At 39.1% G+C, this 26269-nt stretch overlaps 3 protein-coding genes, 1 long non-coding RNA gene and 1 other non-coding gene across 5 annotated transcripts; 4 read left to right on the top strand and 1 right to left on the bottom strand.

Annotated features, from left to right (window-relative positions):
- Positions 1-852: 852 nt before the first annotated feature.
- LOC127364133 (retinal homeobox protein Rx2-like) lies at positions 853-5240 on the top strand. Its single transcript, XM_051401362.1, has 4 exons — positions 853-859; positions 3777-3898; positions 4146-4324; positions 4419-5240. Exons 2-4 carry the CDS (start codon positions 3778-3780, stop codon positions 5049-5051), a joined length of 933 nt encoding a protein of 310 aa, XP_051257322.1. The 5' UTR covers positions 853-859; position 3777; the 3' UTR covers positions 5052-5240.
- Positions 5241-5298: 58 nt separating this feature from the next.
- trnat-agu (transfer RNA threonine (anticodon AGU)) lies at positions 5299-5372 on the top strand. The gene has a single exon. It is a non-coding gene; the product is annotated as a tRNA-Thr (tRNA).
- Positions 5373-6628: 1256 nt separating this feature from the next.
- vtnb (vitronectin b) lies at positions 6629-10345 on the bottom strand. The gene is made up of 8 exons (XM_051402182.1): positions 10176-10345; positions 9468-9584; positions 9124-9366; positions 8664-8803; positions 8276-8432; positions 7559-7717; positions 7146-7469; positions 6629-6998 (listed from the first exon to the last, which is right to left on the bottom strand). Exons 1-8 carry the CDS (start codon positions 10237-10239, stop codon positions 6862-6864), a joined length of 1341 nt encoding a protein of 446 aa, XP_051258142.1. The 5' UTR covers positions 10240-10345; the 3' UTR covers positions 6629-6861.
- A 138-nt stretch (positions 10346-10483) lies between these two features.
- On the top strand, positions 10484-13964 carry LOC127364123 (uncharacterized). Its single transcript, XR_007884979.1, has 2 exons — positions 10484-10513; positions 11850-13964. It is a non-coding gene; the product is annotated as an uncharacterized LOC127364123 (long non-coding RNA).
- Positions 13965-15381: 1417 nt separating this feature from the next.
- Positions 15382-26254, top strand: slc13a2 (solute carrier family 13 member 2). Its single transcript, XM_051401684.1, has 12 exons — positions 15382-15765; positions 17286-17414; positions 17944-18080; positions 19239-19495; positions 19590-19758; positions 19856-19978; positions 20962-21171; positions 21652-21752; positions 21950-22065; positions 22779-22940; positions 23031-23168; positions 23932-26254. The coding sequence occupies exons 1-12, from the start codon at positions 15655-15657 to the stop codon at positions 24061-24063; spliced, it is 1785 nt and encodes a 594-aa protein (XP_051257644.1). The 5' UTR covers positions 15382-15654; the 3' UTR covers positions 24064-26254.
- The last annotated feature ends 15 nt before the right edge of the window (positions 26255-26269 follow it).

Below are 26269 nucleotides of genomic sequence, written 5' to 3'. Positions count from 1 at the left end.
ATACAGACGCTGGCAGTGTTCAGTTAGTTGCAATCTGCAGCTTCACCACTAGATGCCACCAAATCTTACACACTGGTCTTTTAAGTACAGTAACGAGTGTTTGCACTGTATCCCTTCTCTGACAAATACATAAAGCTCAACAGGAAAATATAAACCTAAAACCAAACATAAACAGTAAGCAAATGTCACTCTTGAGAAAGAATCTGTTTGCTTTTTTTTTTTATATTTTGTGTAATTAATATAGTTGATTGAACAGTAAATGAACTCAGCCTGAAACCACAATTCTCTTTATGAACTTTCTGGCTTTGTACTTTCATCAAAGTCAAGCTTGAGTGACACCGACCTGCTAGATCGCAGCGCTGTAAACGGTGCTGACAGAATATTTCAGTTTCTTGTCCTCTGCATTCCCTCTGAGTCGTAATATCTATTTATTTTGTAACTATAGCTGCACTAAATCACAAGTTTCCCGTCTTCCCCTTTACAGAGCCTGAAGTTCTTTTATCCACAGCCAAGCTGAAATCACACTCAGCTTCTATTTCTCAAATCCAGAAAGACTTTTACAGCGCAAGGGACACGGGCGAGGAGTGACCCCCTCACCTCGGCCATGCAGCACATGGATTAGGCCCAAAAATCTCTCAGGATGACAGGAAATGTGGACGGAGTTTCCACATCAAACAGCGGGCTGAGGAATGGTGTTTGTGTATTGTGAAGGAAGGAGCGAGGATGTAGGTGAGGGAGAGGAGGGCACAGCGTCATTCACACCTGAGTGTCAATCCCTGATTTTTCTTCTTTTTTTTAGAGAGAGGAGTGTGGACACAGAAGACCAGCGTTTCTCTGTGTGCACACCTGAGTTTGTGAGGTATAAACTGAAGCATTCAGACACAGAGAGAAGGACTGTATTGTGTGTATTGTGGGTTTGTTTTTATGGAAGAGGTCACAAGATACAGTTTGAGCTACAGGACAGAGACTCAGAATGAAATGAAGAAGGAATGTATGAGAAGAAAAGGTGTGGTGTTTGTGATTTAACCCCAGACATTTCACTATAACTAGTTAATAATCTCAGCAGCAGCAGAAAAAGAAAGTTTGTTGGGTTTAACCACCTTTATTATTCTTAGTCTCCCAAACACATAAATAGGTGAAAAACTACAGGAAACCCAACATCTCCCAATCTTTTTCTAATAGATTCTCCAAGTATCTGAGCTCTCCTGCAGGGTTTGATGGCACTCTTACAAAAGATATTCCCTCATTTGGTGTTTTCGATGATGGTGGAGGAGAGAGCTGTGTAACACATAGCTCCCAAATCTCCAATAGATGTTCACATCTGGTGACTGTGGAGGTCACATTGTCACCTATCCTGTGTGGGAAGCATCTGCATTTGTTATATTTTTTCTATCTGTCTATCTATCTATCTATCTATCTATCTATCTATCTATCTATCTATCTATCTATCTATCTATCTATCTATCTATCTATCTATCTATCTATCTATCTATCTATCTATCTATCTATGTTGTCTAATGCTGCCACCTAGTGGTTTTGTTTTGTTCTGTTACTCTCTTTATGCCTCCACACTGTAGAACCTGAGTCTTCAGCTGGGGTTCATTTTGGGTGCCACTAACTTATTGCTTAATGTTTAGAAAGTTTTTATTTTTAAAAATATGTCTAAAAATACACATTAACATCCAACAAGTAATTGCTTATTTATATGCATGATAATAAGGTTTTTTTATGGCTCCATAGGCCACCATATTCTAGGCCTGGTTTAATATGCAACACAATTTTATTATATATATATTTATATATATGTGTGTGTAATACGTAGAGGGGGTTTTTGCATGTAGAGGAGTGACTTAATACATGTCTTCAGAATGAACCAGGTCAACTAAAATAAGTATAAGACCAGTGGTGGAGGAAGTATTCAGATTGTTTACTTAAGTAAAAGTACTAATACAACACTGTAAAAAAAATACACAGTAAAAGTCCTGCATTGAAAGTTTTACTGAGGTAAAAGTACAAAAGTATTATCAGGCCCCTGTGAGTCTATAATTTATCTAATGATATTATATATATGTACTATTATATATCATTAGACCATTATTACTCATGCATTAGTGTTTATGGAGAGTTTACTGTCAATATGAATAAGTAAAAGCACCAAAAGCTGCTGTGTTTAAGGCATTTTGTATTATAAAGAATCGTAATTTATAATAAACTGCAATTAATTCACTACAATTAACAGTTGCTTTAAAAAAATATATAAATCAACTCATTGATATACAATTTAAATGTTGTTAGTTTATTTTATTTATTTTTTTACAATGTATAATGATTTAAACATGCATATTGATATGTCATACATTGATTTGCTAAGTAGTAACTAAAGCTGTTGAGTGCAGTAAAGTGTGGCATATAATGGAAAATTAAAGTAAAATACAGAATCTCTAAAGCACAGTACATTAATAGTTACTTTTCTACCACTTTACAGGCCTATTATATCACAAATAAAACTTTAAAAATAAAAAAATAAGCTTTAAAAATGGATAACATAAACTATAAAACACTGACACAATAACTGCTCAGTGTCAAAGTCCCAGAGGTCACAGAGGTCAGTCACTGGACTCATGTGACCCGGTATCGACAGCCCATCTATTTCTGGTATCAATATATTGTTAATTAATTTAAGTCATGTGACGACCAGCAGGTAGTTTGAGTTATGATCTTAATGGTCCATTGATTGTCCAGGAGAGTATGAGTCAATGTGGACTACTTCACTGCTCATCAAGGTTAATGCCTCATCTTCAAACTCATTTCTCACATCACGTGACCATATAAATACCCCGATAAGAGATCTATTTTGACAAAATGTATATATATATATATATATATATATATATACACACATTATTTTAAATAAACCACCACTAATACATTCTTAAGCCCGTGTTAGCCTTTAGCTTTCTGAGCCCTGTCTTATGTTTGGAGATTTAAATTCCCGTCTGTAATGGCCCATACACTGTGAGTCTGGCACTAGCCTGGGAACTGGCTGTGCATTGGACTGTGTGTTATCCGGTTGTTTTGATGTCTCGATCGGTGGAAACGCAACCGACCAGGAAGGAGGAAAAAAAGTAGTCCGATTTGTCACCTCGACACATTATAGCTGGCTGAAGCCTCACACTCCGGCAGCCTCTTCAATACACTTCCACCATCCACACACACACACACACACACGCACACACACACACACACACACACACACACACACACACACACTGCTTTATTTCTGCTGCGCACCAGGAGGCAGCGAGGCTGTGGAGGTGGAGGATGTGCCACAGACTTGAAGTGCGATTGATTGTTACCTGCCATGTCCAAATGTAGTATTTTAGTTTTTACAAGATGGAGGAAAGCAATAAATCAACAAGATACGTTGAATGTCTGAAAATTAAATCGATATTTCATCTAAAAAGATCTCAGTGTTGTGTGACCTGACACTCCTGAAGGGAAGGACAAGCTCCGTCTAGGCTAAACTGGCACATTAATGGGCCATCGGGGATCAAACACACACCTATTAGACCGACAGCCGTTAATAGGTGTGTAACACATCAAAGGCACGCGTTTGTAAGAGGCCTCACTACATCCACAGAGATGTGGGGGGTGCAGGGGGGGTCGTTTTGTGTCTGTCAAGCAAAGTATAAAAACCTCTGGCATCCTGAGCGTTCAGTAGTGTCGAGGAGAGACTTTGAGGAAACATACACTCTTCTATTCTTTGTGTTGTGAAGGATGGCTCTCGGGTTGGATTTTACTGGCGCTGAGATGAACACGTTTTACTCTGGACACTACTGGCCCGCCACATGCCTGGATATGAACAACAACGACGATTACGCACAGGACTCCAGTAGAGGTGAGTGACTTACGACCTTATTTTAACTGGCTTAATAACCAGAGAGAATATAAGAGATAATAAAGCATGGTGTCTTTTATTTTGTTTTTGTTTTTTTTGCTTTTAAAACCGAGTATAGCCTAAAATCCACCACCCTTTCTGTATATTCACTAATATCCAGATTTAGTTCATATCTGTGCTCATGCATGTGTTTCATTCAGTGTTAGAGGTCAGTAAATAACTGTAAGATGTTGTCCTCTCCCTGCAGTGCATCACGATGCTCCCCACAGGACGCGCTCGGACACACAGCGCCGCCGGAAGCGCACTACTTTCAGCAAGGCGCAGCTGAGCGAGCTGGAGAGGGCCTTCTCTGTCACACAGTACCCGGACATTAAAATGAAGGAGTCTCTCGCCTCTATCACGGGACTGCCGGAGTCTAAAATTCAGGTATGTGACATGCGCTTCGCGGACTTTGCCCGTGCGTAATCTTCGGTCCTTGCAGTGTGCAGTAAAAATAACCACATTTCATTCCTTTCAACAGGTCTGGTTTCAAAATCGACGCGCGCGTTATTTCAAGAGCAAGAAACCAAACAGAGGGTTCCCCAAATCCTCCACAGACTACATCCATCCATTCACCTACACCCCAGCTCCCAGTCCGCCTTTCTCCCAGCTGGTTCCTTCTTTCCCTCCAACTCCCAGCTTGCCGTCTCCACCAGGATACCCTGCTCCAAGTTTACCTCAGTCCACCAGGCTCTCAACCATTCTGGGGGGTCAGGTCATGTCCTCGCCCGCAGCTACATCCCCGACCTCCTGCTCCCCGCATGGATCGGATCTCCAAGGGATCCCCCAAGACCACTACTACCAAACCCCAGACTTTACTGGTTACTGCCCTGATGCTTTCCCCCACAGCGGGCTCTGTGAATGGGATCTGACAGAAGACTTTGAGGCTTTCCTCGGAGATGCACATGGGTCCCAGCCTGTGGGCAGCCGCTGCGCTGCAGTCGCACATCCCGGACCCAGGGAGAGCGTCCAGATCCAGCAGGACCCCCAGAGCTTCTCCAGCACCGAGGAGTCCATGGAGGACCTGAGCGGTCTGTGCTTTCACGACTTGGGCGACTTGAATCTGTCAGATTTGGACATTTCTGCGGCAATGATTGATTATCTTTTGGGTTAAAGAAAGTTACATAGTTAATTACCACGTTGTAAATAGGCGCAGCTATAATGGAGTATATTTATAGTGAGATTCAGCCTTGAATAAAAGGCTTTATCATGTGAATAAAATGTATAGAAGTAATCAAATATGGTAATTTACACACTGTATAGTATTAAATGAGCCTTACAGAATAAAACAAATGTTATTTTATACCCGTTTTCTGAGTGTGTTTCTTTCATAAGATCTGCTGCAGTGCTCGTCATCACGTGGCGCCGTGGCTTAGTTGGTTAAAGCGCCTGTCTAGTAAACAGGAGATCCTGGGTTCGAATCCCAGCGGTGCCTTTTAGCAGGTTCAATGACTCGTGTGTACAGGATGTCTCTCTGGACGACCTGGGCATGTTACAGTAGAAACAACACTTAATTGTGCTAATAAACAAGAAAATAATCTTTTACAGTCGACACCGGAAGCGACTTTATATGTTTTTATTGCGAGGTGTTAAATATGAATTTACATTGAGATGTTGCACTTAGTCTTTACATGAAAGTAAAATAACATGCTAAGGATGTTAGTTTTTTACCATTGACAGTATGTTTTTTACACTGTAAAGCGAGTGAAGTGCAGTAGACGTCGTTATGGTGACTGTAGTCACGGACTCGTCATTATTCAACACTTCACGTTCGGTTTCGAACGCGGCTCAGCCAATCAGAAGTCGTTATTCGACGACGCTAGGCAACACATTAACTGCAAATGTTTTACAACTGAAAAAGAGGTAGTTCACAGAAAGACTTGTGACAAAAGTAGTAAATAGTAAAAGTAAATATGGAAAAACTAAATATCAGACTTTAGGATATAAAGTGTTGTGAGTCTATACTTTATCTAATTATATTCTATATATACTGTTATATATCATTAGACCATTTTTACTCATGCATTAATGTTTATGGAGCATTTTCCTCTTGTTGTTGGTTGAGGTGGAGCTAATATTTTTTATTATAGTCTTAATTAAACAGAGTCAATTGTCATTAAAGATAAGTAAAAGCACCAAAAGCTGAAACCATGATAAATAAATAAATAATAATAAAACTAAATATGGAAAAACAAAATATGAGACTTTAGGATATAAAGTATAACAAACAATACAGTGAGTAAAGGTAGTATCGAGTGGCATATATTGTGGCTATTATTTAGACAGGATAAATGCATGCAAACTGAAAAAAAAAGTGATGCAGTGTGCTTTTTATTTGAAAAATGATATACACATTATTTTATTTGTTGCATTCTTTTGCCCAGTAGAGGGTGCACCTCTTTCAGGGTAGGGATGCAGGTGAATATATTGCCCAGCAGAGGCCAGTGTATGTGTGTCAGAGAATAATTACTCAGCTACATGTACCAATATGATCATTTGTGAGAACTAATTTGAGCTTTAGACCTTCATAACACTAACATTTTTTGGGATTTGACTTTTTAAAGGTTACGGTCAGGTTTAGGTAAAAGATAGCGATTAAGGTTAGACAGTTGTGTGTGTGTGTGTGTGTGTGTGTGTGTGTTGCTTATTTAACATTTGGACAGGAATATTAAGGCACTCACAAAACTGAAATCTTTTAGCTTAATCTCAAGTTTATTAGATCATGCAGAATTACAATCTATCCACCTAAATATAGAGGGGACATTAGAGCGGGTGTTTATCATGAACTAAACGCTTCAACAACAAAAACAATAACAAGTTATTATTAATTCATATTGTAATTACTTTGTGACAAAGAGATGTGTATAAAACACAGAGTGGATTTTCTCTCTATTTTCTCCATACTACAGACCCTACAGCTGGCCTTATCTCTTCTCTGCCCTTGATGCATCTGGTGTCTCTTCATGCTCGCAGCCCAGCCAGTATTTCGCAATGGATCGTGGGTAAGGAGGCCTGGCAGAGTCCACACGTTTTGTCTGCAGATCCACCCTGTAGTATTTATCTGCCATCACGAAAAGAAAAACAAACACACAAACAAAACAGTGTTAAAGGAAGAAGCTTAAAGAGAATTTTATTTCTTGTGATGGTTTTTACTGAAATTTTCTGTTGTAATTAGTAGCACTTAGGGGTAAAAATTACTCCACCATACCTCTCTTGAAAAAATACACATTTTGAACAGGGGTGCTTTTGTACTCCTGTGTGGTGCTCTCATCAGTGATGTCGCTGTAGTCGCTGTAGTCAGACCAATCATCATAACCCCACAAATCATCAAACAACACGTGGCGACTCTGCCTTCTTCGCTGGTCACGCTTCTTGCTGGGCCTCCTCTTCCGGCTGCTCCGTCTCCTCGTTAGTGGAGGAGATGTGGGCTTGGGACTGAGGTAGACTCGTCCCACCATGGCAGCATCTACAGGGGGCCTGATGCCCTGCCAGTCCCTGCTGGTGAAACGAGGGCCCGTGTTGTGGCTGCTCACTGAATGAGGGGGGGAACAATGAGAGCTGATTAGGGACGTACACACAAGTAAGTACGCAGGAAAACAAACAAACACAGCTGAGCCTTACAAGAGCTTCCAAAGAGGTCTGTGAAGAAATCCTCCCACGTCTGATCGCAGAAGAGGTCAGTGTATCGTGTGAACAGCACAGACGGGGAGGACCTGCTCATCTGGACACACTCTTCATGGGAAGGCTGGTGCTTGAACTCGTACTGGTGATACTTGTCCCCTGAAAAAAAAAAAGAAACACACAGGCTTTTTGTCACTAGAGACTTTTTGACATGGATTCATGTAGTATTTAGTAATTAAGCTTTCCTCAGTACGACATGATGAGACACGGAAATGCCACTTTGGAGCAGAGGTTTCCAGTGGTGTAGTGGTGAAATACTCAGATCACTTGAGGTAATGCAGCAATACCACACTGGAGAAATACTCTGTAAGGAGTATTTAACTTGTTATGAAACAGTCTTAATACTGATGCCTCTATATGACCTACATAAGCCCAACAAGGTGGTGGAAACACTACCACCTTTGTCCACAGAGGGCGCCAGAATCAACAAAATATGAAAGTTCCTTGTGGCTGCTTTAAGTAAAAGTACATTCAGTAAGTGTTAGCATTAGCAATAGTAAAAGCACTCTCGATAAGCAGAATAAACTATTCAAATAAGACAATCGTTAAACTGCTTGGAACTCACATATGTGAGTCCAGTTGCATCCGACCACTTACTACACTGGACACAAGGAGCTTTTAAATCCAGAAAAATATCACACATCTCTATAAGAATACCTTTGAAAAAGTAGGCTTTCTCTTTGCCACGGTGACTTGGTGCTGGTATGGCAAACGCAGCATCAACAGCATCTGGTATCCCATCAAAGCCGACTGAAATGTCCCGTGGATAGTCTTCATCCAAGACATCACCGTCAAACCTCCAGTACTGGTTCCCCTGAGGAAGAAGAAACACAAAGCGAGGGTTATTGCTACCACTGCAATGCTCAAATACTGACCCCTTTATGTATCTGCAGATCTAATTCATTAAAGGGAATAAGGCTAAAATAATATATCTAAAATAAATATTCCTATATGTTTGTGAGCACCACCATTAATTGGGGTTTTCATGTAAAGAGTATTCAGAGTACAGAATATTCCCAGACTCTCTTGAGACTGAAGTTCCTACCTTAAAGATGTAGGATTTCCCTTGGCAGTTGATGCGTGTGAATGCGGCGTCGATTGGCCCAGACATTCCCCACACGTCCTCGATGAGTTTGGGGTAACCAGGAAGTATGGACTTGTCATCCAGTTCGAAAAAATATTCACCTTGGATGAAAACCAGGCTTTGGATCAATGTCATGTCCAATCACAGTATCAACAATGAAGAGAATATCAAATAAAATGCACTCTTGTCCAATCAAGTTGTCCAGATTTGAGTTTAAATGCCTTCAGATTAGTTTGATCCCTTATAACAGGCAGCTGAGTGCAGTAAAGACTATGTCAGTAAACCATGACATATGTTTTTAAACACTTTAATACAACTTTATTTCAACTTGTCCTTCATTGGATAAACTCAAGTGCTCATCTGAAAACCATTCTGTGTATACACTTATACATCAGAAACCCCTTTGGATGTCCAGATTTACCTCTAAATGCATAGATCGACCCATTCTTCAGCTGCAGAAAAGCATCAAAAGGTCGCCCACTGCAGCCTGCTGCATCAGGCTCTACACTAGGCGTGGGCCCTGGTATGGTTGTGGGCGGGGGAGAGGCAGGGGTGGTTGCTGCCACTGTGTTAAAAGTTGATGTGGGAGTCATAGTGCTCTCGCTAGGAGCCGCCACCTCCACTGTTACTTCCTCTACTCCCTCGAAGGTGTCCCCACGAGCAGCTGAGGGCAGAAAGTTGTTTCAGTGTTTCAGTAGATATTAATACTTTACAAAAGCCAAGTACTTTAATTATAAAATCCAAGTATTTTATTCTGATTCTGACTTTTTTTAGGACACATGGCGTCGAAGTCGGTGCAGCAGCTTCCATAGTACACACACATGGAGTCACACTGACATTTCCTCTGCGGGTCGAAGGAACCACAGCGACCCACACAGGACTCTGTGGAAGTGCAGTTTGTTTGTTTCAGTGTAAAATGACTTAACAGTGGTGGAAGAAATACTCAGCTCTTTTACTTAAGTAAAAGTAGATTGGTTGCACTGTAGGATACTCCATTAGATTTAAGGCTAAGATTTTGCATTTAAGTTTCCACTCACATAAAAAAGTGCAGAAACATTATCAGGAAAATGTACTTTAGTATCAGAAGTACAAACATTCCTTCTACAGAAAAAATGCTCCTTTGACTGATATATTATATTGCATGATTAGATTATTACACCAATGCATACTGTAAGTTACTATGTATTTTAGTGGTTCCCAACATAGGACCTGGGTCCCTCCAGTGGGATACTTTGTATACTTACAGTGTACAACCAGTGTACACTGTATTAAAAACACTTTAAACAAAAGCTGTAATTGTTCATCAAGAATAAATACAAAAACACAACAGAGAATTGTTTTCTTACGTTCAGACACACTGTATGGTAAATGCACGGGAAAGTACTTGATTAAATACTTTAAAGATAAAGCATATGTACTAACATAAAAACACTGCATTTTATACGTCTAAAATTAAATTCCTGGAAGACTTACCTTCTGCAGCAAAGGTGGTGTCCAGCAGGAGGACAAGGCCCAGCAGAACCACCGCTGGCTTCATGCTGACTCAGAATATACCAACTTTTAATTCAGTTTTCAACTGTGCACATTTCTGCCTGTTCACACCAGTGAACTATAGATGAGTTTGAGCTGAGTGCCCCACTTTGGGCTGCAGTTTTGTGTGCAGATGATCAATAGATATTTTTCAGAAGCTGTTGACCCCAGGCGTCCGCTCTCCTGATTGGTCAGTTCTCTGTTGTGATAATGATTAAACTGTTGATGGCTGATCTCTGTCCTGTCTGTCCCAGAAACATCATGAACATGATCACTTTAAGGTACAGAATTTACAGAAAAATAACATCTAGAATTATTTTTTATACCAAGACAGGTAATTAGAAGAGTCTGTTTAGCTGAATGCTTCTGAATTAGGAAAATGGTTGAAATGCAAAATTACAAACCAGACTAGAAACGGTAAAAGTGTGCTATTGTCTAATAAAGTCGATACATAATGTAGTATATAAGTTTATAAGTATAGATAGGTGTTAAAATAGAGGAGAAACAAGTATTTAGTCAGGCCTCCTCATGCAACCAGAACAGCCTCAATGCTCCTTGCCAAACTTTGGAAACTTTATTGGACGATACCATTCCTCCAAAATATATTCCCTCATTTATATTTACAACTTTATCTACACAGATAAAGCTTTCAATACTTCAACACTTGAACAAAAGCAAATCTGTGAACACTTTATTATCTTGTAATATCTCTCGTCCATTCTTAAAGGGTCCTTGCACTCATTGTTGTTTCAGTTTCTAGTTATCTTTTGTCTATGTTTGATTGTTTTCACCTCTGCTTGTATTAGAGTGTTTTATTCCTAAAAAAGCTCTAAAAAGGAACAAGGACTGCAAATAAACTACGGCTAGAAGTCCATCAGTTGCATTTTTATTAAATGTAACAATGCCTAAATGTATAATTCCTGTCAAATACAAAAAATTTTTAAAAATAAAGATTTCCTTTGCAAGAGAGATTTGAGTGCAGAAGACAGAAAGAAACAACAAAAGGACAAACAGTCACAGACACTGAATATATTTGAAGATAACAGTCCATATTACATTGTTTGGTGATGGAGGTGCGTTGTCTTCAAAGGTGTTCAGCTGGGTTGAGATCTGGTGACTGTAAAGGCTGTAACATTTTATATATGGATATGATACCATATGTTATTTTATTTATGTTAATGCCCCTGTTTGGTAACTTGTGATTTAACGAATGGATGAATGAGGGAACAAGTATCTGAGCTCAAACATTGTGTAACCAGGGCAGTATTTTTCCTCTATTGATCTCTGGTGTAAAAAAAACAACCCTAAAGCAAACACAGTGCCATCTTCCCAATTTAGCTCTGATAACTAGAGCGGCATTATAAAAAAGAGGTGCAACAAAATGTGAGATATTTTCTAAATTTTAAAAAAAGCACATTTCTTAATTTTGGACTATGGCCAACAGGAGATTATCTGAAGTTAATGATCAGATTCAGCACCATGGAGAGACACAGAGGCTGAAACCAGCAGATCACTACCAGGCGGACAAGCTGGAGCCTGCGGACAGATTAAAGCGATATTATTACTTCCTCATCACTCAGTTAAACATTGAAAGATCTTGTTTGTTTGTTTTTATAGAAAGGAAATGTCTCAGTCAAAGAGCAGTGAAACTGAAGCACGTCTGGCCCCGTAGCACCAGAGCCAGCAGTGTGAAGTGCAGTGAGAACTTGACAACCTCAAGGTAACCCAGACTTATTATTAGGACTTTGGTTCTCAGTGCAGCTTCTATCAGTTGAGGCTGCTACCATATCTGTAATGGATCACTTCAAGGACCACACACTGATAAAAAAAGATCTGATTAGGGTTGTATAATAAGTCGCGGTTGTTCTATTATTACTCTGATTATTAATATTATTGTTCAGATCTATATATCTTTAGCATTAATGGTCCGTTTGTTGATTTCCCCTCCTATGTTGTAGTATAGACTATCGGGGGAATTCCCATGGTGCACTGAGCTCCTCTCTTCCTCTCTCTCTCTCTTTCTGCACTCATTCATGTCCCATTAATGCATGTTACTAACTTTACTTCTTCCCCGGAGTTCTTGTGCTTTCTCGTCTCGCAGGTTCTCATGGATCCTGGTGGAGCCTCCTGCCATGGTCCTGCCTGACTGCCATCGCTAATATCACTGATATTATTGTTATTATTATTATTATTGATATTATTATTACTACAGTTACTATTATTACTATTGTCGCTGCTCATTGTCCCCCATCGTTGCTGTTGTCGTTGTCATCGTCTTCTTCATGTTCATCATCATCAGTCACTACTATTAGTGTAGTTGTTGCTACTGTTGTTGCTGTGCACCTGTCTGTCTGTCTGTCTGTCTGTCTGTCTGTCTGTCTCTCTCTCTCTCTCTCTCTCTCTCTCTCTCTCTCTCTCTCACCCCAACTGGTCGAGACAGATGACCACCCACCTAGAGCCGAAAGTCTGTCCTAGGTTTCTGCCTTTTAACAGGCAGTTTTTCCTTGCCCCCGTCGCCAAGTGCTTGCTCATGGTGGAACTGTTGGGTCTCTGTAAATGTTATAAGGAGTTCGGTCTAGACCTGCTCTATTTGAAAAGTGTCCTGAGATAACTTCTGTTATGAATTGGCACTATACAAATAAAACTGAATTGAATTTAATTATATATTGTTTTTCTCCAGAAAACCGACTCAGACTGGAGTTATAATGATTAAGATTTAAGTTTTAAATGAGATGCACCAATAAGGATTAAGTTAAACTAAGATTGTGTTCATTTATATAAAACAAAAAGCGTATTTAATTTGAAACTGAATTAATATATGGTAAATACAAGTAATATAGAGCAAAACTTTAAATAATTAAGGACAATTAAGGAAGCTTTTGTGCAACAGAATGTTAGGATAAACAAGGTATATTTCCATTAGTGTACAATGAAACCTGAAAATAAGAATTATTATGTTTTTGTTACCCTTAAATGAGCCGTTTTAATCTACAGAGGGAGCAGGTCCTCTTCTACCGAGTCTGCCATGTTGAATCCAACCAATCACTGGCTCTAGATTGGGCCTTTCACATTTTCTGTGAGTTTTGTATTCATATGGTTGCAGTCTGAAACTTCACTGTCACTGAGTCCAACATACTGGTCCTTTAACTGAGTTTACTTTGTTCAGTCCAACCCACCACTAAAGCCAAAATCTATATTGACCTTCAAGGCGAACTCCAGCAGTTTAGTGTTGCAGTTCCATAAAGTTGTGGGACTCATATTAGCAGCAGAACCTAAACATCCCAAAATATGGTCCTTATGGATCAAGCTTCAAAAACAATGGATCCTACATTTCCCACAATACACCTCATTAGCGTCTTTCTCCAGTTATAACACAGGCTTTCTGTCAAGAGTTTTAGGTCTAAGATCCAATCCAAGATTACCTTGATGACGTCTCCAGTGTTAATTCCTCATACAAGAGCCACAGAAAACTATTTTTAAAGACTGAGTGGAAGCCCTAAGGATGAGAAAACTGAATTTCATATGTAAAATTGTTGCAGCTTTAAGTTAATAATAATTGTTTGTAAAAGTTGGAGACACTTTGAATACCTATACTGATTCATATTGATGAATGCTGATCGGTATCACATCCTCATTGCATTTCCTCCTTGTGGAAAAATGACTGATTACAACTTCAATGAGTGATTAATGATTACAACTGTGTGTGACTGAGAAATAAAGATTTTATATGCATCTTCTTCTCATGTGAACACTGATAAAGCGTTACATACTAACTTTTTACATCAAATATTAAACCAGTCATTGAACACATCAGCAGCCCTTCTTGTGACGAAGAAGAGGCCGGCTTTCAGAAGACAATAATCACTAAACCTTTGAACTTGTCCTCATAGACAGTGCATTGTAATACTGGCTGCCATAAAACCTGCAATAACACAGAGTGCAGTCCAGTCCTATTCTTCAAGTATTTAGCCGGCAGTAAAGCAATTGATTGTCCTTCCTTCATTTTCCTTGTTGTTGAAAAGTTGAAAACATCCAAACTCTCTTGTCATTGGTGGTTACATCTATATTGAGCTTTCCCACAATGTATATAAAAAATATTCCTTAAGCTACAGAATTAACTTGCTGCGTTACTGATTTAAAATTAATAAATGAGTCACCAACTTGTGTACAAAAAAGCTGCATCCTCCGTACTGTCCGTGCTTTCTGTGATACAGCATAAGCACTTGTTTGGATTTAATATGACTGACAGTGTGTTTTATGGCTTAATTGAAGCTATTCCTAGCCTTATCTATATGAAGTGTAGTAAGTTATAAAACCGAGAGGTCTCAATAATTTCCGTGTGTTGTGTAAGATCATAAAATGTAGCTCTTTATTGGTTTAAAGGCTTATTATAACATCTATAAGCTCTAATTTGTAGTCAGTAACCCACTCTTCAATCAAATCATTGACAATGCTAACATAAAGTTACTACAGAGATTTATCTAAAATCTGGTAAACTTAGCTGAGTGCAAAAACTGGAAGCAGCTAGCCTAGCTGTGCTGAAGTCGAATGACTCTAAAATGTCCGTATTTTTATGCTGTAGACTAAACTGTAATTAAGGTTCATAAAAACATAAATAAAACATTTTAGTTTAATTATCTAACTGACAGACTTTCATAACCCAGGCGACTTTAGCTTGTTAGCAAACACGGTAAACCATAGAAATAAAAGTTGTGGAGTTGTTGCCAGGTCCTTTTCTTATATTACTGTCATTTTTTAAACTTTGGTTTTTGTACAGATTAAACAGAAAAGACGTGTTTATGTGTGAACTTTTTGTCACAGTGACAGAGCCAAGCTGTTTCCAGTCTCTGTGCTAAGATTGAGCTTCCCGGTTGATTCAAACTATTATGTAATTGTAAATAAATAGTACATAATAGAGTGTAGTGAACTGAACAAACTTTCTTTCAGCTCACTTGCACATGAACAGCAGCACCTGACCTTTGACGGAGCTGCTCTCCTTGATAAACCTCCCTATTGTTCGGTTCTTTCTCCTCACCTGTCAATCCCTCCACCCCCTTCAACCTTTACCGTTCTCTCTCTTTTTTTCTTCCAATAACTTTATCTGCCTCTCTGTCAAGGATTGTGATCTCTTTGGTGTTGAGTTAATGTTTGATATGCCACAAGAGATAGAAAAAGTAGACTGCAGTCATGTTTAGTCTCATTACCTCAGTGGCTCCCTGTGGAGCACATCTCTGCTTTTCCTCAGCTTCCTTGTGCTTTACCGTTAGCTCACCTGTCCTTGGTGTGTAGCTTCATTTTTACCTGTCTGGCCTTCTGTCTTTTCTACACAGTACCAGTTGGTGTTGATCTTTATCTGCTGTTCGAGTTACCTGAGAGTCTTCTGGATAGTTTTTCACCTCTGGGGTTTCTTGTCAGTTTTGCCATGAAAATCTGGCGTAGTTGTTTGAGGTGGATGTGGTATCACAGAAACTACATGATCATCGTTCTCACTCCGCTCATACTCCTTCCACTGCCACTCAAGTACCCTACATCGGTGAGTGTGTGTGTGTGTGTGTGTGTGCATGGAGATAACTTTTTAATTATCTGTGTGGTTTATCTTGACTGAAAGAACATCAAGTGTTTTCCAGAGTTTAAACGATGTTGCAGTGGGTTTGACTGTTGCTAAATGTATTTGTGTTCCTATCTGTGCTCCTTTTTTCTACTTATGTCCTTCCTCAATGTACAGTTCAGTCCTAGAGGTACATCATGAAAACATGCATCATGCTTGGCTAATATAGTTCTGTTCATTCACACAGGATTGCAACAGAAGTGTACATATGGTTTCATGTGCAGATCAAATATTTGTCCTGAGGATTTGTTATTCTTTGAGAACAACCTGTTCAAATAATCAACTTGACACAGAAATAAATAGTCCAACTTTGGATAACATCAGCTCAATCGGCAAAATCAAGCAAATGCCACACTGGAGACAGTGTTTGATGTTGTGTAAATCACGTTTTTTACCAATACATACATATATGCCATCACAGTTATTTGAAACATTATGGCTTAACACATAAACCAAAAACCTTCACATAAACCTTGCAAAAGGTAAATGAGACTGTTTGTTACTTTGATTCCCACTTTTATTATAATATTGCAGTGGAATTGGATTTTAGGTGACAACATAGACGTTTCTCAGTCTGTAAAGGACAACATACTCCTTCAAATTGGAATTTCAAAGGGAATACTGAGAACATAAATCTACATTATATCAGCGCCTAACATTCCCCTAACATTATCAAGAATGCATTTTATCTGCCTTTTGTCCACTGTACTCATCAGGTCTTCAATGTTCTTAATCCAAAAAAAAGATAAAGTATGTCTCCAGGGCCGAATTCCTAACATGATCACTACAAACTCAGTTAACCTTATAAACCATGTGACCCAAGTTACCTATTATGTATTTAAATGCTGCAACTCAACAACAATTCCTCAGCATATTGATTGATAATAAGGCTCCTTTACTTTATGGCGGATCGGAGACCAAGGTGAGGTAATGGTTCACCATGCGCAGGTGATCTTACAACCAATTTGAACCCTTGTGCCTAAAGAAAGAAACAACGGTGTGTCTGCATAGCAGTGGAAAGTTTTGTGTCAGTGTAGTTAAACAGTCTTTGTGAAAAAGCTTTTTACTGAGGAACCATAAAGACTTATCTTGTGAGACAAGAGAACAACAAACTGTTTGTTTTATGATCAAGGGTAACAGCTATCTGCACGTGTAAAGTCTTATTGCCTTTTAAAGAGAGGCTGGAGATAAGACCAAGAACATGAAAGCTGAAATACTTTATGTACTTAACTGTTCATGTGTATCTATCTCTGCTTCCGTGTGCGTCTGTCTGTACCAAACATCTGTGTATCACACAAAAGCACATGAATGCACTGAATATGAGTTGCTTGTCAGTTCTCGTTTAAAGATTTTGGCTTTAACACTGTGTGTGTGTGTGTGTGTGTGTGTGTGTGTGTGTGTGTGTGTGTGTGTGTGTGTGTGTGTGTGTGTTTATGTGTTTACAGGAAGCAAAATGTGGTTATGCTATCATCCTCATGGCTCTGTACTGGTGTACAGAGTGTATGCCTCTGGCTGTTACTGCCCTACTGCCAATCGTCCTCTTCCCTATGATGGGCATCATGCAGGGTGGAGCGGTACAGTCCTTATTTACACTTTTGTGCTTCATTATATGCCAGTTTACATGTACCTGTAGTTTAAATTAATTGCAGGGGGGTTTGCTGTGTAGTATTCCCCCTCCTCATTTGATCAATTGATTATCAGATTTAGCCGCACTGATGCTGTAGAAATACATCTTTGAGGTTTTATAGCTTTTCTAGTTGCCTTGCCTCAGCTTAACCTCATATTTGTCTTTGCTCGGCCCCACAAGATGAGGAGGTCAGAGGTCAGGATTAGCTAAATCAGTTTAAGGATGGCGGAAGAACAGAATCAAAGAAAAGTACAAAAGAGCAAGAAATCTGCTTTGTCTTAACCGAATTAACACGTGCATACTGAACCTGTTTCAGTCGCTTTGAGATGAATCTGCTGATCCCTGTGTTTTACTTTTATTGCTCATAAAGAAATAGTACTCTGACAGCAGGTTCATACATTACTGCAGCAATTCAAAGCCTTTGTTTGTATTTCTAATTCTTTTACTGAAGTTAGTGTCTGTGTGCTCTGTTTCAGGTCAGTATTGAGTATCTGAAAGACTCTAACATGCTGTTCATCGGTGGCCTGTTGGTGGCCATCGCAGTGGAGCACTGGAACCTTCATAAGCGCATCGCTCTCGGAGTTTTGCTGCTGGTTGGTGTTCGTCCGTCCCTGTAAGAAATCCTTGTGATACAGCTCACCTGTGTACACTACAGCACACAACAAAATACAGCTGTGACTAGAGAAACAACAGAGCCTGAAATAATCTTAATCCGTTTTCACATCACATTTATTTTTATTGACATTAAATGTTAAAAATGCAACGCAAACTCTCATGATATAAAACTGTGTTTGTTTCTGTGGGATGATAACATTCAATGCTTTTACACTGAAAATAAAAACCGCAAAAAGACAAACAAAAAGCAAATTAAGAAAAAAACAGCTTTCTGACACATTTAATTACAGAACAAAGCTCCAAAAACAGAAAATAGAAATAGATTTAGAAACACTGTAAATTTCACAGAACACAATAAAATGAGTTGCAAAACAATTTAATTCACTTAATGGAAATGAGCTAACCATGAAAGTTTTTTTATTTTTTGTTTTAATGTTCTGATTGCATGGCATGGTTCAGATATGTTTACTTATAGGTTCACAGGAAATATCTGCACTCATTTCTTAATCACACAATCAGAAACTAAAAAACAATGTCAGCTAATTTTTCAACACCACTGATTCAATTTCAGCAACTTAATTCAAGTGTGTCTGGGCGTGTTCATCACTTTCTTGTGTCTAGAAACTGTTGTTTTATAACGAAGTTTCTCTATGTTCTGTTTGACTGAAGTGAAGATGTTTTTTCATTTGCTTGTTTTTAGGTACTTTACAATTTATTTAGTTCAACCCAAAATATAAAAATACATTTTAAACATTCAGCTGAATTTATTCAATTATTCAATGACTTTGTAGTTTCATTAGTTAGAAAATAGTTTCAGTATACTGAAACAACAAATAACAGATGTGAGATGCCTGTTACCATTTAATTGCAATGTTACAGTAATTTTGGTTCATTCTTTCTTGTTAAAAATTTGATTTTGTGAATCAAACAATTAACAACGAAAATTTTTTTGAATTTGAATATTGAAAAATAGTTCGAAATAATGGGAAAGGATATCATCTGACAACATAAAACTTTTCATGATAAACTACACCAACATGGTGCTACATGTTATAACTAAAAATACTAAGAAATATCCTGCAACTATGGTACTCTGTGATTAAGATCTGATCACCACTGCCACTGCTTTCCTCATGATTTCTAACCTTTCACACAGGTTAATGATAGGCTTCATGATCGTCTCGTCCTTCCTGTCCATGTGGATCAGCAACACAGCCACAACGGCTATGATGCTGCCCATCGCCCAAGCCGTGCTGCAGCAGCTGAAGGCCACAGAGGCCCAGGCGGATGCACGAGAGTTCTCGGGTACAGCCGAGGACAACCAAGCATTTGAGCTTGAGATCAGTCCAACTAAAGGAGAAATGACAGATGAGAAACAGCCAGACACCAAGGCTCAGCTGGAGGACCGAGTGTGTAAGTCAAAATTTCTGCTAGATAAATGAGTTTCTGGTCTTCTAGACAGCAACTTTCTTATAACTTTAACTCACTGAATGTCTTGGGGCTCCAGGTGAACATACAGACTTACAGCAGGAGATCAGGAGTCGAGCAATGGAGGCAAAGTACGAGCTCCTGACCAAAGGGATGAGTCTGAGTGTGTGTTACTCTGCCAGTATCGGAGGCACGGCCACGCTCACTGGCACAACACCTAACCTCATCCTCAAGGGTCAAATTGACAAGTAAGGCATTAATAAATATTATTACTCCAGATATGTTACAGCTGATTGTACCCAGTTCCCTCCTCTCATCTCTACATCTTTCTCATCTTTTACGAAGGCTCTTCCCTGACAATGGTGATGTCATCAACTTCGCCAGCTGGTTCGGCTTCGCTTTTCCCAACATGGTGCTCATGCTGATACTGACCTGGCTCTGGCTTCAGTTTATATTCCTGGGCTTCAAGTAAGGCAACTTCAGCCTAATACAGTTAGCCACAGATGCTTCTGTGAGCAATGAGGAAATATTTTATCTCATACTCAGCCTTATGTTTAAAGGTCCAGTGTGTAACATTTAGGAGGATCTATTGGCAGAAATATAATGTAATATTTATATGTATGTTTTCATTAGTGTATAATTACCTGAAAATAGGAACTGTTGTGTTTTCGTTACCTTAGAATGGGCTGTTTTTATCTACAAACTGCTACACCGCTATGCCACTACACACGAACCCTTTCAATGACCACTTAACACATAAATAAAAACAAAACAAAACAAAATTGTCCTACTAACACTTACTTTTTTAGAAATATAAAGAGTTTTCTTCTTCTTTATCCTGAGTAATCAGCATATTGTTTGTAGAGAAACATCACACACATTCAATTCACCTCCAGTGTACTTTAAGACCTCCATTGAATCAACTATTTGCACGGCTCAGAATCATTAGGGGTATTTTTTATGTTTTGGGTGAACTGACCATTTAAAAGTGAAGCTGCATTCATACTAAAAAACACACCTTACCTAACCCGTTAACATTTGGTAAATATGTTTATTTACTTTCTGGTGGAGAGTTAGATGAGAGGATCTATTAAATATGAAGCTACAGCCAGCAGCCTGTTAGCCTTAGCACTGGTATAAGGTGCTGTAAAAGAGTTCTCAGAGATAAATCCAGGCTTTTTATTTTTGTTAATCGAGTGAGAAATATCACAGCATCAAGGCACACAGCACTCATTTTTAGAGTTTTAAATGCTTCAACATGATTGAACAGTGAAGGAAAAACTCTGCTCTTCCACAACGCCACCATTATGAAAAATGCTGTAAATCCACGGTTCACTCTCACTTAAAGTTTAACTAGTTTATTGACCTTAGTCCATGCTTATAAATCTTCAAACGTCCTTGATTTGTTGACCAATCTGCAGCATCTTTGCACTTTGTACTTTTCTCCTCAGCCTGAAGCAGACATTTGGCTGTGGCATGAAAACCGACAGAGATAAGGAGGCGTACGCTGTGATGAGGGAGGAGTACAAGAAGCTGGGCGGCATGAAGTTTGCTGAGGTGGCGGTGCTCATCATCTTCGTCCTGCTAGTGGTGTTGTGGTTCACCAGGGAGCCAGGCTTCATAGCTGGCTGGGCAACACTACTCTTCAACAAGGAAGAAACGTGAGTCTCGTTTTCTTTCCTGTATTTTGGCTTTGACTTTAAACAACAAGAGTGGTGATATTCTATTTTTTTAGTGTCAACAGTGGACTGGTCTACAGACAGCTTCTCTTCTTTTACAGAAGCAATTGTATTTGTGGCCCTTTTGTAAACAGTTGCATCTTATGAGCTTTGGGCTGAGCGCTACAGTTATGTTGGGGAGGTCAGAAAGTATTGAGAGATGATTTGTTGACAATAATAAAATTTCCAGCTTTATCCTTTTAAACTCCTCCTCCTGTTCTTCATTGTAGCTCTCTTTTTCATTCGATGCTCTCTTTATCCCTTCAAAGTGTACAGAAACTCTTAAACTATTGTCCTCCAGTTAAATGTTTTGATCTCTTCATCACCACATAGCAGTTTTACATCAATGAATGCGTATTTGTTCTTAGTTCACGCACGTTTGCACTGTGACAACATGGCAGCAACATATTCTGTGTCCATCAGGTTTGTGACAGATGGAACCGTCGCTATCCTGATGTCTATGCTCTTCTTCGTCATCCCCTCCAAGATGCCAAGGTGCGGAGGCTATGGTTACAACGATGAAGGTGAAATGTTGATTTTAAACACACTAATCACATTTAAGGAGAAAAAAAAAATCCCCCTTAATACAATGCCTTAATGATGTTCGTGTGACCTACATTTCAGCTCATTGGAGCGCTGGGTGATGATTACCCAGCGGATATGACGCTGCTCTTTAAAACTAATTACTGTTTCACGCTCACACTTCATCTGGGTCTCACAGGTAAGAAGGTGAATGCTCCCTCGACTCTGCTGAACTGGCAGGTGGTTCACGAGCGAATGCCCTGGAACATCATCCTGCTGCTGGGAGGAGGCTTCGCTCTGGCTGCAGGCAGTGAGGTAAACATCCATGAATGCTGTATTTACTCCTTTTAAGACTTCATGTCCCCTTTTATATTGTGCTCAAAGGATTTGTTGACAAATCAGTTAGTGAATGTTAGTTTTGATCATCAATTATTAATCAAATTTCTTTTAACAATTCAAAATGCCATAGCTTTTCAAATGTGAGGATTTCCTGCACTTCTGTGTTTCATTTAATTGTAAATGTAAATTTGAAAGAAATTAGGCACTTTTAAGATTTCACATTGAGCAAATGGTTACTTAGTAAATAATTGGAGCCTCACTTTTTTATCAGATAGTTTGAAGGTAAAGGAACAAGGAGTGATTTCTGGGATATGCAGTACAGAAACCATGTAGCATCAAAGATATTACCAAATTAATAATAATGTGGAAAAGGATCTGAGTCCCACTAAGACTAATGTTTTCCTGGTCTAACTTGATGATGGCCCTCGATAAAAAGTGGCCAAAAGCAATACTTTACATTGACACTGTATCAAATACCCGCTGGTGGACCTAGACGAGGAGTCAGAGGATCATCAAAGCCTAGAATGAATCCTCTAGTGAAGATAAATGTCTGTGTCAGATTTTATGGAAATACATCCAATAGTTGATTAGATATTTCAGTCTGGACCTTACCGTACCTTGAGCATCGATAATAACAGCAGTATTTTTTCAAAAAGATGAACATTCCTGCTTGAAATATTTGTTTACAGGTGTCAGGTCTCTCCAAGTGGTTGGGAGACAGCTTGGCACCTCTGGAGAAAATTCCCCCCTACGCCATCTCATTGCTGCTCTGCCTGCTGGTGGCGACGTTCACCGAGTGCTCCAGCAACACGGCCACCACCACCTTATTCCTGCCTATACTGGCCTCAATGGTAAACAGCGCTCAGATGTCCACATGCACACACAGGCTTTAACACACAGCTTCTCCATGTATTTAACTAGGTTGTTCTGGTGTGTTTTAGGCCATAGCTATTAAGATACACCCGCTGTATGTGATGCTGCCCTGCACCATCGCTGCCTCCCTGGCCTTCATGCTGCCTGTGGCTACACCACCCAACGCCATCGCCTTCTCCTTTGGAAAGCTTAAAGTCATGGACATGGTGAGATATATTGATTATACACAATCTATTTTGCAAGTATCATTCATGTGAGAAGATCTAATTTAAAAGATGATAACTGTTGAAGGATTGTGTCTTTGTTGCGGTAGGGGGATATATATATTGTAGATTTTTTAAGAGCTGTTTTGAGTCTAGAAGCAGACAATCAATATTTTTGGGGTAATAAGATTGGATTATGTTGGTGGGCTGTGGTCAAATGAACCAGAAAGCAAGTGTGAATGTGATAGGAAGGCATATCTATCAATCAAACAAGCTCTCCTTGAAAGGGACCCCTTTTTAAGCCTTAGTATCTTCGAAAATAATAATCAAATTAGCCATCGAGACACACATCAATGGAAGTGATAAAAACTAGTGAGACCCACACTTCTTGTTGGAAGAAATACACTAACATTGTGTTTCTTGAGGGAAGTTTTTGTCCCCATTAACTCCTTAGTTATTTAAATTAGTTGCATTTTGAAGCACTGGCTTATTGGCTTCTGTATGGTGGCAGCAATATATAAGAACAATCAGTTCTATGATATAATTAACTTTTAACTTATTGGGTAAAAAATGACCCTCATGAGCTTCCTGTAGCTAGCAGGTCTGATGGTGCTGACTGAAACCTTCTTGTGCACCACCCAGTGTTGGGTCACTTTTAGTTTATACCTAAATTCTTAATAAGACTTTTCAAGACCTGCATGTACCCTGGTTATTGACCTTTACTTGTACTGTATACTGATATGAATGTAACTGTCTGTTCCTCCAGGTGAAAGCCGGCTTCATGCTGAACATCATTGGGATTTTGACTGTTAATTTAGGCATCAACACCTGGGGATACGCCATGTTTGACATGGGCACCTTCCCTCAGTGGGCCAACACTACACAGGTCAAACCTTGAGTACTGGAGGGCAGAAAGAGAGATGGAGAAGGGAATGACACTCAGTAGTTTTTTTTAAAGCCCTTGGAAACTTCAAATCTATTTCTCTGTAATATACATTTTCATGACTAAATAAGCAACAATCTAAGTAAAAAAGGTCGAACTCTCAAAAACTCAGGTAATGTGCATTGGAGGTGGAAGTATATGACATCACCTTTTTCTAACCGTGTCCCGCCTACTTCAAACCAGTGAAAAGAGCACAGATATACGCTGTATAATTTAAAAATGGACACCGTGACGTCACCCATAGTGGGCAAAGACGTAGAGCATGAGTGGAGCTGAATGAAACCTGGTTTCTGAAACCAGCCGCCTGTGAAGGCACCCACCTGTCACTCAAAGCACTTAATAATGCATAAGCCTTAATATAATTTATTATATTAAGCCCCCCCCCGAACAGTTCTTGAAATTAGCAATAAAGACCAGGCTGTACATGTTTACTTCTGCTGTAAGGTTGTAAATTTTAACACAGGCTTTGTGAAGACTGATCACTTCTGTAGTCAGCCTCAAGTGGCTGTTCGAGGAACTGCAGTTCAGTGTTGGCTTCATTTGCCACAGAATTTGCCGCTTGAGACACACACAGAAATACAGAAATCTCTCAAGTGAAATGACAAAAAACTGTTCAAACTTTTGAAGAAAACAAGTGTGTGTTCATATGGATCCCATGACTATTAAGAAGTTTTCAGGGCCTCTAAAGGAAGGAAGTAAAATCCATGTTGAATTTCAAGAGCTGTAGCAGAAGCTTTGATTATTATCGAAGGAGAAACGAAAGAAAGGGGGGAAATGAAAAGTTGGTTACTTGGTGAATGAACCTAATCCAAAATTTAAATTAAGACCCAGTTTCACTCAAGAGTGAGGTACTACCACATACTTTGAATCAATAAAGCAAACATGTATTACTAAATAACCAGAACTGAGATAACCTGGAAACGTTTGTACACAATGTTAGTGTTCAGTACTTCCTCGTGTCATTCCAGTGACAGAACAAAACAAACTTGAGGTCATTTCTTTGTACAAATTTCCTCAAATGTGATGTCATTTTATTAATCTATTTATCAGTCTGAAATGATGCAAAGATGCACAATACTGTATGTTTGAGTGATTATTTAAAATACTTTGATTTTTCTGAGTGAGGTTGTGTTTAAAGACAATATGTAAATTAGCGCAAATTGAATTAATTGTATCAGTTAATTTAACTTATTACTGTGGTCCTTATGTTGGACCTTAAGTATTTGTTTTTCTGTTGTATATTTTATTTTTTATCAGTGTTTTTGTCACACTGTTTTTACCATGAACAAGCATCAACTTTCCTATCTTGTAATTCTGTGGCAGACTTCAGCTGATTATTTCTTATTTCTATAACTCCCAAGATGAAAACAGGTGAAAGCTCATAAAGGAATAGTTGGCATTTTAGGAAATACGCTTATTCATTTTCTTGATTGAAGATTGATCACGCTCATGACTGTACAGTAAACATGAAACTACAGTGAGCAGCTAGTTAGCTTAGCTTAGCTTAGCATAAAGACTGGCAACAAGGGGAAACGGCTAGCCTAGCTAAATTAAAGTAAGCTTGTAAAGATGAATGTTTTTACACATTTTTACAACAAAAGTTGTGTACCAGATTATTTCTTGGCCGGGCGCAGTGACTTTCTGGAGTCTTGTCGTTGCCCTGCTGAGAAATAGTCATGAAACCAAAACATGTTTTACACTTTGGTTTTTGTACGGATTAAATAAACAAGACATCATTTATTAATTAGTGAGCTTCAGAGGTGCTGGTAGACTCATTTTCTTCCCTTCAGACAGAGGCAGACTAGCTGTGTTACCCCGTTTGCTGTTGTTATGCTAAGCTAAGCACCTCCTAGTGCCAGCTTCGTACAGGCATGAGAGTGATATCAATCAAAAAAGCAACTATTCCTTTAACAGATCCACTCCAGTAAGTTAGGAGGATGTCTACACAAAGTGCAGGTGACGGTGAAAAACATCCTTTGACAGTGAGAAAGGAAGGTGTTACTAATATCATGTAGAGAGTACAGATAAAAAGGTTTAAAATGTAACAGAAAGACGTCCCAGCAGAGTAATGTGTGTGTTTTTTTTCCCACATTACGTGTTTATGGACCAGAATATTCAGAAAATAAAGCTTCATTGTGTGAACAAAGTGTGTCCCCCCTTC

This window comes from Dicentrarchus labrax, unplaced genomic scaffold (genome assembly GCF_905237075.1).
Source record: "Dicentrarchus labrax unplaced genomic scaffold, dlabrax2021, whole genome shotgun sequence".
Taxonomy (NCBI): Eukaryota; Metazoa; Chordata; class Actinopteri; family Moronidae; genus Dicentrarchus; species Dicentrarchus labrax.
This window is presented reverse-complemented; position numbering and strand designations above follow the sequence as displayed.

What these genes read in the sequence shown, in the direction of transcription:
- LOC127364133 (XM_051401362.1), top strand. Translation starts at nt 3,778, where the DNA reads ATGGCTCTCGGGTTGGATTTTACTGGCGCTGAGATGAACACGTTTTAC. An exon ending in CGCACAGGACTCCAGTAGAG is followed by an intron (nt 3,899 to 4,145) that starts GTGAGTGACTTA and finishes CTCTCCCTGCAG; the next exon opens with TGCATCACGATGCTCCCCAC. An exon ending in TGCCGGAGTCTAAAATTCAG is followed by an intron (nt 4,325 to 4,418) that starts GTATGTGACATG and finishes TCCTTTCAACAG; the next exon opens with GTCTGGTTTCAAAATCGACG.
- vtnb (XM_051402182.1), bottom strand. Translation starts at nt 10,239, where the DNA reads ATGAAGCCAGCGGTGGTTCTGCTGGGCCTTGTCCTCCTGCTGGACACC. An exon ending in AGACCTCTTTGGAAGCTCTT is followed by an intron (nt 7,470 to 7,558) that starts GTAAGGCTCAGC and finishes CCCCTCATTCAG; the next exon opens with TGAGCAGCCACAACACGGGC. An exon ending in TGTGTATTTTTTCAAGAGAG is followed by an intron (nt 6,999 to 7,145) that starts GTATGGTGGAGT and finishes TCGTGATGGCAG; the next exon opens with ATAAATACTACAGGGTGGAT.
- slc13a2 (XM_051401684.1), top strand. Translation starts at nt 15,655, where the DNA reads ATGAAAATCTGGCGTAGTTGTTTGAGGTGGATGTGGTATCACAGAAAC. An exon ending in CACTCAAGTACCCTACATCG is followed by an intron (nt 15,766 to 17,285) that starts GTGAGTGTGTGT and finishes ATGTGTTTACAG; the next exon opens with GAAGCAAAATGTGGTTATGC. An exon ending in CTATGGTTACAACGATGAAG is followed by an intron (nt 21,753 to 21,949) that starts GTGAAATGTTGA and finishes TGGGTCTCACAG; the next exon opens with GTAAGAAGGTGAATGCTCCC.